Source organism: Macrobrachium nipponense, chromosome 16 (assembly GCF_015104395.2).
Source record: "Macrobrachium nipponense isolate FS-2020 chromosome 16, ASM1510439v2, whole genome shotgun sequence".
NCBI lineage: Eukaryota > Metazoa > Arthropoda > Malacostraca > Decapoda > Palaemonidae > Macrobrachium > Macrobrachium nipponense.
Genome location: NC_087209.1, coordinates 91,960,108 through 91,976,868, shown reverse-complemented (window position 1 = coordinate 91,976,868; position 16,761 = coordinate 91,960,108). Strand labels below are relative to the sequence as shown.

Here is a 16,761-nt window from a genome sequence, read left to right as displayed (position 1 = left end):
GTTGAAGGTAGTGGAGAGGACAGACCTGACGCTCCCCCCCCCCACCCCGCTCGCTGGCAGGACCAGCGTACGTGGGGGGCTGCAGCCGATCACCCAACCCGTGGTGGGGATCGATCTGCAGGCCTGGCCGTGCCGCTCACCTGTGGCGAGCGGCTCGATTGAGCACGTCGACCCCGTCCGTGCGTCAGACGAGCTGCTGCTGGTCATCGTATCCGCCCGGTCCCCCCTGTGGGAGCGGCGGTCAGGTGACCTGCAGAGCTCACTTTCGCGGTGAGACCGGTGAGCGTCCTCGCGGCACGTCAAACCGCTGGTACCAGCCGAGGCTGGTACCGTCGGTCGAGGGGACCTGGGGGACCTCTTTCCCAGCCTCAACCCGTGGCCGGTCAGAGACCGTCACGTCCACCCGAGGTACCGGCTGGTCGCTGCGAGAGCGGCCGCTGGCCTGGCGAGAGTCCACCTGAGCGGCTCTCGACAGTGTTCTGCTCCGTGCCTCGGTCATGACGCTGAGCGAACTCAGGCGTCTTAACTTTGGCTGCACGGTCACCCGAAGGAGACCGTACACTCGGAACTTCTCGCGGACGAGAAACCGAGCCGGTACCTGGCTTAGCAGCAGAGCTGCCAAGACCAGGCGAGGGTGTACCAGCGGTAGCCAGCACGGACCCTTGGTCCCCGTCTTCTTCTTCTCAGAAGGGGAGGACGGGCCCCGTTCCCGAAGAAACAGGAGGACCAGCAGAAGAACCCCGTCACACCGGACGTGTGACGAGCCCTTCGAAGTTCCCGAAGGAGTCTTCTTAGGGGGAATAAAACAAAACACCCGGTTACCAGCTGGTCGCTGCGAGAGCGGCCGCTGGCCTGGCGAGAGTCACCTGAGCGGTTCTCGCCAGCCTTCTGCTCCGTGCCGTGGTCTTGGCGCAGAGCGAACTCTGGCGCCGAAACTTTGGCTGCACGGTCTCCCAGAGGGAGCAGCGTACACTCGGGATCTCCCGGCGAACGAGAGACCGAGCCGGAACCTGGCGTAGCGGCATCGCCGCTAGCACCAGGCGAGGAAGTACCGAGAGCTAACCGATACTCCTCTGGTCCCCACGTCTATCTCTTCCTTACGGAAGGGGAGACGGGCCCCGCTCCCGAAGGAGCAGGAGGAACCAGCAGAAGGACCCCCGTCCCACCGAGGTGGGAAGGCCCTTAGAAGTTCCCGAAGGAGACTTCTTAGGGGGGGGAGGCAGCCTTCTTTTTCTTCGGCTTATGGGCCTTAGAAGTCGAAGGGGAAGAGGCAGCCAACAGACGAAGACGAAGATGACACCTTCCTCTTCTTCGTCAGCTCACTCAGGACAGTCGTCAGGTCCTCCATCCAGGCCGGAGTCGGGCCTATTGCCAAAGCAACACGGCCCGACTGCACCTGTCCGGAAGGGACCTGGGACTGGGGAAGACACACCATGGGCAGGACCAGCATGGACAGGCGCAGGAACCAGGAGCGGACAGGAACAGCAACCAGTCAGGAGCGGCAGGAACAGCGGGCAGCGGTAAAAACATAAAAACAGAAGGGACAGCCAAGCAGTAGCGGGAACCACATCAGCGACAGGTACGGCAGGGCCCCAGCCATCGCCTCGTAGAATCATCGGCAGCCAGCGGGAACCTGGTACTGGCGGCCGGTCCAGGGCGAGCTGCTGGAACAGCGGAAGTCTGGGCAGGCAACACGAGAAAACACAGGGCGGCGGCGGCATACCCCATCCTCGGGTACGGCGGCGAACCGGCCCTAGAAGCAGCAGACGGCGTCACCGACACAGCATGGGGAGTGTAAACCAGCGGGGGGAAGCAGCATAAGCGGCCGTGAAGGTTGTAGTGGAGACCGCTCCAAGGTCACCGCCCCAGACCTCGCTAGACGCTGCAGCAGATCGTGGATGCTAGGCACGCCTGCAGCCGCAGTGGCCCCCATACCTGGTCCAAGGTCCGTCTCCCACGGATGTAGCACCTGCGGTAGCACAGAACCGATTAGTAAGAGGGTTCCCTCACGCACGGGGGGGGAGACATGCCCCACCCCGAACGGAAGGAAGAAGACCCCAAAAAACAAAATACGAGGAAGCTGAGCGGGGGGGGGGGGGGCAGGAAAGAAGACGAAGAATCGGATACCAAGGGAGTCGCGGGAGAGCTTTCCGACGACTTCCTGGCAGACCTTCGCTTCCCCTACCCCCGCACAGCAGTGAAAAGTAATATGAAAATGAAACTGAATACTGCACTTGCGATTCACTTCAAAGAACTTAAAGGGGGAAAGATCAATCCCGGGTAAGAGCGGAAACTTGATCCATAATAATATGATGCTATCATAAATATATATGAAAAATGAACAATACTGCACTTGCTATTTTCACTTTCACAGCAATAAATCGTAAGGATTAATTCCCGGGTAAAGAGCGGAAATTGATCCAAAATTAAATTTGATGCAAATTAATAAATGAAATGAAAGAAAACTGCATTGCGAATCCAACTTTCATGCATTCTATTCATACAAAATAAGAGGCTCGTGCCGAGCGCAATCAAGCTCTTCGGGCAACGAACGCAACAGGGCAAAAAAATAATTAAATGAAAAAGAGTACTTACATCTTTCAATTACACACTTTCGCCCAAAATACATGACTCGGCGCGAGTGCGCCCGCCCTCGGCACCGAGACATAATTCAAGGGTTCAATTCATGAAAAGAGCGGAAATCGCCGTCTGTACAGCGATAGCTCCATGTTGATTCATTATAAGTAATGAAAATGAAAACAGTGTACTTAACAGTTTCATTTTCAACAAAGTCAAAAAAAACACCCTTAGTAGAAAACACAATATAAACAAAAGCATACGACGATGAAGCGGGCAGAGAGCGATGACGAACACGTCCTTCACACCCTCGCGGCCGAAAGCAAAAGAGATTCTTCACCTCTCGGGAGCTGCGCACGATCGGACAAGCAGTTAACTACCGTTCTCCCCTTGTTCGAAGCTTACGACCGTCCCAGCTGTGCCGCTAGTTACCTTCCTATTGTTAAAAGGACCGAGGGTTTGTAGTTATCTATCGGAACAAACTACAGAATTATGATTAATATTCCCTTCGATTCTTCTGATGCCTGGAAATCTTACAAAATAGCTCCGTTTCCTGCTTATATGTCAAATAGCTCATTACCAGTAATATCGAATTTGTCTGGCTACGTATTAATTTCCCCTAATAAGGAAACTTTTACGGCCGTCAGAGACCTGAACCTTTTTGCTCAATGTTACAATGCCATGAATAATAGGGTTTGCAACGGGCTGACTCCTTGAATTCCACAATACGATATCCAAGAGTTTATGCGAGTTAGACCTAGCCCTGAACGGTTTCTCTTCCCATACAAACAAACGATGTCTTGATCGATTTTACTCTTTTGACCAAATATAAGTTCGCTTAGGCAGGGGGGATGAATAACGGGACTGGCTGCGGTTCGCTGTTGAAGAATTTAAAGCCGCCAGCCCGAATGGATCAGCTGCAAACTTCACGACTGTTCGTCGCTCGCGGACGACTGCAGTAGAGCAAACGACCAACTACACTGTTCGTGGGAATCAGCACCATCACAAGGGAAAGGGCTATTTTTGCAAATTATTCTTGGGGTTAATACCCATATCCCAGCACTCCCTTTGACCTTCGACCAGAGGGTAGCACACCAGCTGACGTGATTGGCTACCATGGACCATACCCCCACCACCCACCCCTGCTTACGTCATCGAAGAGGATCTTCGTTTCTACATTTTATTACTTGTGATTTTGGTGATGGTGGTGATTCTCATCATGTGAACATATTCGCTTGGCGTAGGATTAAGGGAACAAGAATAGCTAATCAACAAAACGTCGGAACCCGCCCAGACAATCTCCCTTATGCCCTTAAGGCATTTGATATACGAGCCATCGGAAACTGGCCATTTCTCTTGACTCAAGACAGTTTGTTGGTACTATGAAATGCACGAAAAGTTGTTGAGACGCTGGCTAACTGTGTAGTAGAAAACCTCCTTGACTGAGCATTCCATATATAAAAATATCAGTAACAGTATCAGAATCTGTATCAGTATCAATATCATTACCGTGGTCCCCCATATTTGTAGGGGATGCTTACCAGACGGCCCCCGTGAATAGTTAGATCCCGCAAATGTTTGGAACCCCTATAAAAATGCTAAAAACAGCCTATTTTGTTGCTTAAAACTCAAGAAAAACCCACTAAAAATTTTCATACTTGGTTTTTTTAATAGTTTTATCACAAAAAGTGTAATTTATGATGAAATTGTTCAAAAACCAGGAATTTGTGGATATTTCTCATAGCAAAATACCGCGAATGTGCAAATTTTCCGCGAATAATGCAGGGAAACATTCCCGAGAGAAATCCACGAATCTGGAGAACGCGAATACGGGGAGGTCCACTGTATATATCTATCAGCATGCTTATTTGAAGCATATAGAAGTTAAAACAATGAATCAATATATCTGTGCGTATACACATTAGAATCTATATAAAGGCGGCCCCGCGGTTAACGGCGCAATCACTCAAACAGCGAATCGGTTTTACGGCTGTCGTAAAAAAATACTCATTAAAAAATAATAAGGGTGTTTTAAAGGTATTTTTACGGCACAATTTTCAGTTAACAGCGTCGCTAGCGCCGTTGTCTAAAGAATTCATACATTTGTAGAAATGCCGTTCAGACCATAAAGGTTATGTAAATTATATTAACAAATTTTATGGAGAGTTATTATGTAAGTATCATGAATCACTAATCATAAAGAATAACGACACTTGTCCTTGTACCAAGAGACAAAAACTCCATTATGCAGAAATGGATACGAACACGCGTAAAAACTCCCACCTAACCTCTACCCCACCCCAGCGCCACCCTTTACCTTCTTTGTTCCTTCGCCTTCCTTCTCTTCTCTCTCTCTCTCTCTCTCTCTCTCTCTCTCTCTCTCTCTCTCTCTCTCTCTCTCTCTCTCTCTCTCTCTCTGTTGCCATTCGGTATGTGTTCACCCTCCAAACTGGGTTTAAGACTACACACAAAATGTTGAAATTGGTGAAATTAGGCTATGTATTGGAAGTGTATATATACATAAATATTAAAGCAATTTTATCATTATTGCATTACTATGACAACTAAAATTCATGGAAACAGTTTATAATAATGAATCGGCGTGTGTGTGAAGCCTCCACTAATGTGGCAACGATGATTTGCCATTCTTAGCATGCAAACATTAAAGGTTACATTTATTTCGGCATACGGTTATAAAGAAATTCAAAATATAAGATAGTCTTAAATCAATGAAAAGTGCTAGCAAAACACAAAAAAGCAAAAAAAATACATCATCCATTTATTCGTAGTCGTTCCTCTATGGTTTCCGCGGCAGCCAGATGTACGAAAAGGTTAGAAACATTGGATTCTATCTACTTTAGAAATATCTGTAATTTTCGGGGTATTGGTTGCAAAAAAGGGATATATAAATTAATTAAATATGACAATTTGTCGAAAAATTGCATTTTTCCTAACTATACAAAAACCTGAGGTCCTTTAACAATAGGAAGTAGCTAAGCGGCAGCTGGAACGGTCGTAAGCTTCGAACAAGGGGAGAACGGTAGTTAACTGCTGTCCGACAGTCGCGCGCCGCGCGGACTGGGAGGTAAACAAATCACTTTTGCTTTTGGCCCATGCAAAATACGCAGAGTGAGGGGTGGCATGAGGAGGGACTATATGTAAAGGACCTCAGGTTTGTATAGTTAGGAAAAATGCAATTTTCGACAAATTGTCATTTGTTCCGATACGTAATACAAACCATCGGTCCTTTAACAATAGGGAAGACTCACTTCTTGGTGGAGGAATCGGAGTCTTTTGATGAACAGACTGGGTGTTCGTCCATCCCTGGAATGCCTCCCTGGTCGTAAGAGCGAGGGAGGGATCCAAGCCTCTGTCCGATTGATCGGGGTGTGCTACCGCAGGATCAATGGTCAGAACCTCTGGGCCGACGTACTAAGAGAGAGGCAAGCGTATCTCTTCGTACCAAGCAAGCAAGAAACTTGTTCCTGTTTGCAAGAGGCAACATAAAGTATGGGTTGTCTCAAGCTGGCATCCACTTCCTCCCCCTTGTTGGAGGAAGTGGTGGTATACGCTCCTATCCCTAGTGAAAGGGATAGGATGGGGCTCTGTTTGAGTAGCTCACCTGCATCTTGTCCTTATCCAGCAGGGTGACGACCGTGTCCCTCTAACCACAGTAGAGGGGAAGAAAAAAAGATGGGAAGAGGAGCCAGTCACACTCTCATTCACCATCCATTCTTACGGTCACACCAGGGACTCGATGCTGTTCAGCCTGCGAGGGTCTGGGTTCGCTACACAACGTTGTGAGCAGCCACCACGGGGTTCCCAAGGGGAAAAAAGATCCAAGGGGGACCTGTGGGCAATATCCCGAAGGTAGAAGGAAGGGCATGTGGTCTGGTTGGACCAGACCCCTGCCTTCAGTACCTGCGCCAAGGAGAAGTTCTTGTGGACAAGGCAGCATCTCCTTCGCATCGAAGGCGGTGAAGTCCATTAGGGAGGGGATTGTGAACGACTCGAACCAATCGTCAGGGACCGAAAGGGTTCTGAGTCTTCGCTACGGAATGTTCGGTACGAAATCGAGCGTCACGGATCCCCATACCCCCTGGGTGCCTGACTTCGCAGGAGAAGTCATGCAGTTCCTCAGAGGAAAAGAAGGAAATAGTCGCATGGACCTATCCCTCTCTCTACTTCGGTGATGTCCAGTACCCAACTGGTCTGTCCGTTAGCAACGAAGTCTCTCTGCATCCTCCTATCCCATGCAGCGAAGTTCTCGGTAGTGGATAGGACACCGACACTCCATGGTGGGTGTCAATGGTATGGGTACTGTGACAAGCTATTAAAACGAAGTATGGTTGCTGTGTAACAACCGAACTAAGTCAACAGCGTAATTCGTAAACTGACTCGGCCGCTCTGACAGCTGCCGACCGACTGCGTTCGGTAGGAGGCAAGTTGTCAAGGCATCCGAGTAAGTCACGTGACCTTCGCCTTTAAAGGGTTATGCCGAGAGACCAAACAATGATGTATTTGTTTGTCACCATTGCCGGGACAGCGAGGTGATGATTTCTTCTTGGCATGTACCAACAGGCGAAAGTCAATTGCCTTCTAGAGACCTAGGTCCCAATGAAGGTAAAACATCTCATGTTTGTTTGAATCTAGCTAAGGAGAAACAAACACTATGTACCGTTGAAGACGAAGGTAGATATTGAATGCAACCTACGTCTTCCATATGAATCGAGAGAAGGATCTCAAGATTCATAACCTGTGCTTACAAATGACTGAAAACGCTACCCGCTATTTCATTGCTGTCCGGGTGAGAAGTCGTAGTTGCAATGAAAGCGGGGGGTTCGTTCTTCGGTAATGAAAACACAGGTGAAAGCCGCCTGAAGAAAACTGCTTCTCATGGGCTGAACATTTGGAGGTAGAGCTGTCAGGTCGGAGAGTAGGCGATTGTCTTCTGCAAACATCTTGTAATTCGGGGGGGGGTGTTGAACAATGAACAATTGTACACCTACGAATACGAGATATTTTGAAGACAAAAAAAAACTTCAGATGTCTGCAAAATCATTCGCATTATCGCAGTGCGATGCAGCGGGAGACTTGTACAGACTTCTGTTACCGTGCGGTAAACAGAAAGATGCAAGAGTCCCAAGAGATATCTCTGTTGAAAATTCTCGCAAGTCGAAGGCGATGGAATCTAGCGTCACCGCAGTAGATGGTCCTTCATTATTGCGAGAATCCCCGTTAATCAGAGACCTAAGTCCATGATTGTTAGGCAGAGATACGGTTCGGTAGTCAATCAAGCAGGGGAGAGAGAGACATACATGACCGTGAATCTCGGAGGGCCCCAGCTGATACTGAGCTGCTTATATCAGGCAGTTCAATACGCAGTGGTTGAGCCTGCTGACTCGTCATCCTGAGTTGCCAGGTAATCCATTATTCCAACGAAGGAATGCGTTCGGCTAGAAAAAAAACTACCGAGCATAAAAGATATGCTCGGGCAATTATATTTAGGCGAAACGAATTTCGGTAAATATAAAAGTTGAAATGGTGTTGTCGTGACAAAACCATAAGTATATAAATTGAAACTGAAAACTCCCCTGGGAGGTTGCAGGCAACCCGAGTTGCAGTTTCAATTATAATACTTCTCGTCTAAGTCGCAATCCGTAGAATAACTAGGAATATGCGCCTTACCCCTCGGACAATTCAACTGCTTAGCAGAATCAGGTTCGCGAGGTTAATATACGTAGTATATTTGTAGGATTCTGAACAACGTCTCCATCCTAAATTCTTTTCCTTCAAGAAAACAAAATAAGGATTGGAGATCGACCACCTTCGTTCTCTATCAAAGAGAGTGAGGGAGAAGTCTTCCTCGAAGGAAAGCTTCAATGGTGAACAGAATACTAAGACGATAGTTCAAGCCAAACTGGATATTCCCGTCCGATCTCCTCTATCTTCGTTGGTCGCCTACTGTGAGATAGTTTCTTTCAGCAGCAGTCTTCTTCACAATGCTAGAAATTCCAGGAATTCGAGCATAGGCGAGGTTCCCGATTATCGTGTAACATATCGGGATTCTCGTCTCGCTCACTTTGGACCGTGGTCTCGCGGTAAGTGTTTGAAGATCGTAAAAAAAACTTCGAACACTCTGAATGCGCTAGAAAATTCCGTAGAATTCCTAAGGCAGTTCTGCGAAACCCCCACCGAATTCGTCAAACGATATCGGCTGGTGGTCCTCTCGATTCCCGTAGAAATCGAGAATGGAGCAGGATTCCTCCTCAACGACCGGGCTTACGTCAGGTAGGACCCGAAGGTCCGCCGGTAAGCGCAGTCCCGAACGTGGGATCCTACAAAGAAATCTCTGTAGGATCCTTCCCCTTCCCTCGTAGCCGTAAGGAGAGAGGGAATGGGGAAGGAATTGGATACTCGCAGCGCCTTCCCAGTGGAACTAGCAGTTGGAGAAGAGTAGGAGCAGCCATCGCCTTGCGGCGATGGCCTCTCAGAGTCTGGGAAAAAAAAACGTATCGTCAGGAGAAAACGTTTTCCCGCGGAGGGAGGGTTACGAACTCTCACTGTAGGTAAGGGTCTGCCGCCACTGTGAACGTCGTCTGGGTGGGGTGTATCGACACCTGACAGGAGAGAGCCGATACCGTCCTCCGACTCATTCCAGTCCTCGTCGAGGTCGAAACCTCTCAGGAGGACCGAAGGAGTATTTAAATACGGTGTCCGAAAGACACGTAAGAAAACGCCGCTGTCGCAGTAGAGGAGGTGGAAGTAGCTTGATCGACCGGCCAGAACTGAGAGAGCATTCTTGTCCGGAGACGAGACACTGGTTCGAGACAGAATCGGCAAGCTCCGATCGCGGCAGACCCACCGTCGGTTTGGGTTCCCTCTCGGGGCCCCAAAACGACTCGAGCAGAGACGTGGGCTCTGCTGGTGGAGCGGCAATCCTTCCGCAGGGTCATTATGCTGACGAATCAGCTTAATGACTTCTGCAAATTCCTCTGTATCTCGGGAGTACCGCGTCTTGCGGAGTAGGACCGTCCAGTCCCTCCAACAAGAACAGATCCTAGATAACTCCTCCTTCAGAAGGAGGAAGAGCGGCAGACCCCTGACGGTCGCCTCCAGCTAATTGCGCGTATGTCCTGGTCGGTCCTAGAACCGTGCCTGGTCCATACGGCGTCATAGACGGGGTCGCGAGCGGCGCACCTCTCGCGATCACTCATAGGTACCTCGCTCCTCCCGGCGTAGCCCGAGGAGGTTGAAGGTACAGGAGAGGCAGACCTGACGCTCCCTCCTAGCTCGCTGGCAGGACCAGCGTGCTTGGAGGGCTGCTGCTGATCGTCAACCCGCGGTGGCGATCGAGCAGCATGCCTAGCCTTGCCGCTCGCCTGAGGCGAGAGGCTTGGCTGAGAACGTCGACGCTGATCTCTAGCGTCAGGCGAGTTGTTGCTGGTTACCGTCTCCGCCCGGTCCCGATGGGAGCGGCGTCAGGTGACCTGCTAGGCTCGCTGTCACGGTGAGACCGGCGAGCGTCCTCTCGGCGCGTCGCAGCCGCTGGTACCATCCGTGGCTGGTACCGACGGCCGCGGGGGACCCCTTCCTCGCCTCAACCCGTTATGGGAGAGGCAGACCTGACGCTCTCGCTCGCTGGCAGGACCAGCGTGCGTGGAGGGCTGCTGCTGATCGTCAACCCACGCGGTGACGGTCGAGCAGCAGGCCTAGCCTTACCGCTCGCCTGGGGCGATTTGGCTCGGCTGAGAACGTCGAGACCGACTCTAGCGTCAGGCGAGCTGCCGCTGGTCACCGTCTCCGCCCGGTCCCATCGGGAGCGGCGGACGGGTGACCTGCTAGGCTCTGTGTCGCGTCGAGACCGGCCAGCGTCCTCTCGGCGCGTCGAGTCGCTGGTACCAGCCGTGGCTGGTACCGGCGGCCGCGGGGACTCCTTCCTCGCCTCAACCCGTGGCTGATCAGCGACCGTCACGTTAGCCCGAGCAGCCAGTTGATCGCTGCGAGAGCGTCCACTGGCCTGGCGAGAGTCGTGCTGCACGACTCTCGCCAGTCTTCTGCTCCGCGCCGCTGTCTTGACGGCGAGCGAGCTCGGGCGTCAAAACTTTGGCTGGACGGTCTTCTTTGGAAGAGCGTCCACTCGGTGCCTTCCTCGCCTGAACGACGAAAGCGGCCGAGACGGAAACCTGGTTTTTAGCGGCCAGACCCAGACCGCTAAGCACCAGGTGAGGACGCACCAGCCGAGGCTGGTGCCCTCTGGTCCCCGTCGACTTCTTCTTTGCAGAAGAAGCGACGGGCCCCGTTCCCGAAGGAACAGGAGGACCAGCAGAAGAGCTCCCCAGCTCGCCTGAGCGAGCCGGGCCCTTAGAAGATCCCGAAGGAGTCTTCTTAGGGGGGAAGGAGGCAACCTTCTTCTTCTTCGGTCTGTTTGGCCTTAGAAGGTCGAAGGGGAAAGGTCTTCTTCGCCAGGCTCCGCAGGACAGACGTCAGGTCTTCCATCCAGGAGGGAGCCGGGGCAGTTGCCGAAGCAACAGGGCCCGACTGCAACCTGTCCGGAAAGACCTGAGACTGTGACAGCATCACCAACAGCAGGAACAACAGGAACAGGTCCAGGAACCGCAGGAACATCTGAAAAGTGAATGAGCAGCAGGCACCTGATCTGAAAGGGAATGAGCGGCTGGGACAGCAACAGCTTACGGCAGGCACGGCAGGTACCACAGGAGAGACAGGCGTCCTGTCGGCAGCTACCGTTCCTCGGCACTGGCGGCAGGTCCAGGGGTATCTCTTTGGGCAGCGGCAGTCCGGGGTCGGCAATACAAAAGAACCCAGGTGGCGGTGGCACCGTCCTGATTGGCACGGCAGGAAATTGGTTCTGGATTGCAGCCGTGTGTTACCGACATGACATGTGGTGTGTACACCAGGTGCGGTGACATCTCATATGCTGGTGTCGAGATTTGGTTGTTGTAGTGGTTACCGTATCATGAGGTGACCACTGCCGACCCCGCCCAACCGCTGAATCAACCCCTGCAGTCCCAGCGCTCTCACACCTGTTCCCAGGTCGTCCTCGCTGATGGCAAACCTGCGGAAGCAACAGTCGGGTTAATTAGAGGGCTTCCTCGCGCCTGGGGGGAGAGAAACCCCCACCCAGAGCGGACGGAAGACCCCGAGTACAACTGGACGTCCGTTACCAAAGGAGTCACTGGACTTCCGATGACTTCTTGTGTCCTCGTACAGCACCCCACTGCGCCTCTGACGAATGCATACACGTTACACAGGGCTCGTTGCGGGAGCACTCTCGCCCCGGACAACGAGTACAAAACCTCGTGAGGATCTACATCTACATTTCAAGGTCGTCTCCCACGGATGTAGCAACCTGCGGTAACATAGATAGATTAGTAAGAGGGTTCCCTCACGCACGGGGGGGAAGGGGGGGGGGGGGACTGCCCCACCCCGAACGCAAGAAGCCCCCCCACCCCACATATAAAAACAATGAAAGAAAGCTGAGCGGGGGGCAGGAAGGAAGACGAAGAATCGGCTACCAACTTCCTGGCAGACCTTCGCTTCCCCACACCCGCACAGCAGTGAAAAGTAATATGAAAATGAAAACAGAATACTGCCCTTGCGATTCACTTCATAGAACTTAAAGGAGAGAAAAGAATCAATTCCCGGGTAAGAACGGAAACTTGATCCAATAATATGATGCTATCATAAAATATATATGAAAATGAAACAGAATACTGCACTTGCGATTTCATTTCACATAAAAAATCGTAAGGATCAATCCGGGTAAGAACGAAAATTGATCCAGATTAAATTCATGCAAACCAATAAATGAAAATGAAAAGAATATTGCAATTGCGGGAATCCACTTTCATTGCATTCTATATACAAAATTAAAAGTTCGTGCCGAAGAGCGCACTCACACTCTCGGTAACGAACGCACAGGGCAAAAATATAATGAAAAAAGTACTTACATTTTTCAATTACACCCTTTCGCCCAAATACATGACTCGGCGCGAGCGCGCCCGCCCTCGGCACCGAGACATAATTCAAGGGTTCATAATTAAGTAATGAAAATGAAAACAGTGTACTTACAGTTCATTTTCAAGTCAAACAAACCATTAGTAGAAAAACATATAAACAAAGCATACGACGATGAAGCGGGCAGAGAGCGATGACGAACACGTCCTTCACCCGCCGCGAAACAGCAAAAGTGGTTTGTTTACCTCCCAGTCGCGCGGCGCGCGACTGTCGGACAAGCAGTTACTACCGTTCTCCCCTTGTTCGAAGATTACGACGTTCAGCTGCCGCTTAGCTACTTCCTATTGTTAAAGGACCGATGGTTTGTTAGACGTATCGGAACAATAAAATTTTTAAATAACAAAGTAAAGTTGAACTAAATAACGAGTAAAGTAAACAATTTAGGGAATAAAAACTTTGCAGTTTTCGTCGTCTGCTGCTCATAACTGTGTTTGTGGCGCGTGCGCTTAAGAACCAGGAACAGCAACTTTTTGTTAAAGTGCAATGTGGAGTGAATTGAGACCAAAATGTGTATAATAAAACAATCAAATACGCACTGTGGAGTTTCAGTGAGATGGCAGTAAGGATAAAAACCACCGATTACAAGGTAAAAATGAATTCAGTTCAAACCATGACCCCGGGAATAAAAAGCTTCATACTTTCAGTAATATAGGCAACCAAAATGTTGTTTTTATTGTGCTGATTACAACTGCAATCTTGACTAAGATCAATAAACATTACATATATAAGCTAACATTGTTCAAAAATGAGAGCTGGGAAGGCTGGAAAGATGGTTGTCGTCACTGATCAGAACCTGTACATCCACACGGTAGCCCCCATATTGGATTTCAAAACTGCCTTGAAAAAATATTACGAAGAGCGTCACATGCTTATTTTAGTTTGTATGGGCTTTTCATATATCACATTATGTTGACGAAACTTCAATCTTTTGAATGGTATGCTTGGAGTTGTAATTGTATTCTTGTTTTCACCCATTTAAATATCAAGTGAATAAGACCTGTCCACCGTGATAAGGGTTGGTAGTTCGCTGGTTGTTTCCCCCCTACGCTAACATTGTTCAAATGAGTGCTGAGAAGGCTGGGAAAGATGGTGGATTGTCTGTGGTTAGAACGGCCAGCCACACAATTACTGCCATATTGGATTTCAAAACTGCCTTGAAAACAAACTATTTTACAAAGAGCTCACATGCTTATTACCTATACCTAGTTCGTGTGGGGCTTTCATATACCTATCACATTATGTTGACGAAAACTTCAATCTTTGGAATAGCCTAGTAATGCTTTAAAGTTGTAATTGTATTCTTGTTTGATGACGATGATCGGTAGCGGTTGTTTACCCTATGCCTAGCCACCTTGTTCAAGAATTTTCAATGGCAGTGTTCCAGCTTTGCCGTAGGTACCTAGCCTAATTCCTATTGTAAAGGACCGAGGGTTTGTATATCGTGTAGGACAACTGAGAGAAAAAAAAGGCTGTTTCACCACAACCATAGCTTGGTCAAGACGAAATATTTTTGTTCAACATACCTAGACTAGGTTATAGGGTACTTACCTAAGGGTTAGGTTTTTTCGTCGGCGAAATCTGTATCCTTCGTACTCAAATGGCTCCAGTTCTTTAACCGTAACCTATGGAAAAATATGTAGCCTACATAGCACTACCTAATGCACTATAAGTTAATAGGCATTTCAAGTTTTAAAGCTCATTCAGTAATTATACCAAATTCTTATACTTAATCTCAGAGCGGCAATAGTAGTAGTACTAGTAGTAGTAGTAGGTAGGATATTCTTTTGAAACGGCTCCCTTGCTCTTATTCCTCCTTTGTTTGTGTTTGTTTTAGCTTCTTCTCTCTGAAATACCAGATTTCTTTCATAAAATCTTTCCTATTCTCCACTTCCTCCCTCAGTAGAACTACCAATAAGAGTATATTTGCTACTAATTCCTCTTTATTTTCTTGATATGGTTGCTGCATAAAGCTATATCTATTTCTAATCTCATTGTATGCTGGACAGTAAAGTAAGAAATGTTCTAAATTTTCATTTTGTTCCACACAGTATAAACATTTTGTATCTTCTCCTTTTATCCTATTTCTATCATTTAATCCTAGTATACCTAGTTTGGCCCTACTGATCTGCATTGTTTTTTTTTTCAGTGTTGTCATACCAGATTTCTTCTCATATGTTTTCTTTGTATTTTCTGTGGATTCTTAACGTTGACTTTTCATTCATTTCTTTCTGCCATCTTTTTATGTCCCAATTGTTTATTATTTCTCTTAACTGTTTATCTTTAACTGCTTCAATTTTACTTAAGTTTATGTTTAGTTCTTTCATATACTCTTTTACTTGCATTATCCAGGTTTGTTTTTTTTTCATACTGATCCATGGTTATCTCATATAGGTGCCTATTTCCACCACTCTTCAGTGTATGTTTCAGGTAGAATAGTTTATTCTTGATATCTCTTGAATGGCAGGAAGAGGCCCCTATTTCAGATCTTAACGCACAACTTGCTGTGTAACTTGGCGCTTTCAAAATTGCTCTATATACTTTATTGTCTATCTTCTGAAATTCATTTATAGTTTTCTTGTCAAGTTTCATGACTTCCATTGTATACATGAATGATGGCATCGCAAGTCCTTTCCAGTATAATTTTCCTATTTTTACTCTGCTACAGCTTTATTGATGACTGCATTAGCCAATATTTGCCATCTGCTTTGCTTTAATTTGGGCCCTTTTTATCTGTTCTCTGAAGCAGGTCTTTCATGTTGTGATTGTTACTCTAGGTATTTAATATTCTTACTATTTTTTTATTCCTTCATGTGCTCCCATATTCTCCACATCATCGATACTGTACCAGTCGTTGTATATGTAGTATACTCTTGTCTTGTTTATGTTTAGGCCACATTCACTGCGATTTCCATAAGGTTTTATTGATTTTGTTATTTCTTCTAGTGTGTGCCTAGTATTAATCCGTCGTCTGCATATAATAGTGCCACTATCCTTATTAGTTCTTCTAAAAACCGGTTCAGTTGTATTTTCTAAATTTTCCTATATCAGGTACGTTTATAAGTAGAAATAATATGGTTGAGCCATTGCATCCCTGTCTTATTCCATTAGTTACATTTAGCATGATCTTGTTCTATATTATTAAGGCATAGCTAGGCTTGTTTCATCATTTGTATATATCTTTGCAACTGCATTATTACTTCTGCATGCAGCCTATATTTTTTCATCATGACCTCAATGAGCTTTTTTCTATTAACTGAGTCAAATGCTTTTTGGAAGTCTATTGATACTACAAATAATGGGCCCTTTCTTCTGTACGTTTCTTGTATGCAAGTATTGTAAGTATATAAATTATCGATTTCCTCTCCTTTGTGGGTAAAGCCTGATTGCAGTTCATTCATTTTTCCTATATTTCTACTATGTTTTTCTATTTTGGTTTTCAGGATCCCAATGAAAATTTTATTTGATGTATTTGTTAGAGTAATTGGCCTTAGATCTTTGACGGTGGGGTTTTGTTTTTTGGGCATAAGTGTTGTTTTTTACTTAAACCAGCTTCTCTGCGTTTTCCTGCCCTTCAGTATGCTGCTTAAACATTCTGCCAATCCTTTTTGAAGGTTGTTACTTTGTAAGAGTAGTTTGAACAGAACTGGCTTCATTCATCTGGCCCTGGTGCTTTATTGCCTTCATTTTCTCAGTTGGTTTTTTACTCTTCTGTTATGTTGATTTCTTCCATGCGGTAACTCTCTGTCTCTGTTAGGTCATTACACTCCATGCATATGTTCTTAAAGATATATGGCATTTCATCTGCTGCCCTAATCTTTTCACTATTTCTTCCATGTCATGTTTGTACTGTTCTTTCTTGCTTTCATTCCATACCTCTCCTATTTTGTTTTCTTCTTTTTGGTATATTGTTTCCCAGAATTTTACCAGCTCTTTCCCTAGGGTTTCTTTCGTCCTTCATCTCTTGCTTATTTTCATCAAATATTCTTATCCATTCTTTTTCTGATGTGGTCTTTCCTCTCAGCATGTCTATATATTCCCAGATTTTCCTGTGTCTGTTGTTATCATTCATTATCTCATTTCTAACCTTTTTATTATTATCTGTACTTTTTGTTTTTGTTTAAGATATGCTTCTTCATAGTATCT

General features: G+C 47.3%; 1 protein-coding gene across 1 annotated transcript in view; it reads right to left on the bottom strand.

Annotated features, from left to right (window-relative positions):
• The window catches only part of LOC135195402 (uncharacterized), a 118,822-nt gene extending 102,806 nt beyond the window's left edge, over positions 1–16,016 (bottom strand). Inside the window, 1 exon segment of the mRNA XM_064221658.1 lies at positions 15,816–16,016. Within this exon segment, the coding sequence (XP_064077728.1) occupies positions 15,816–16,016 (201 nt within the window).
• Positions 16,017–16,761: the final 745 nt, after the last annotated feature.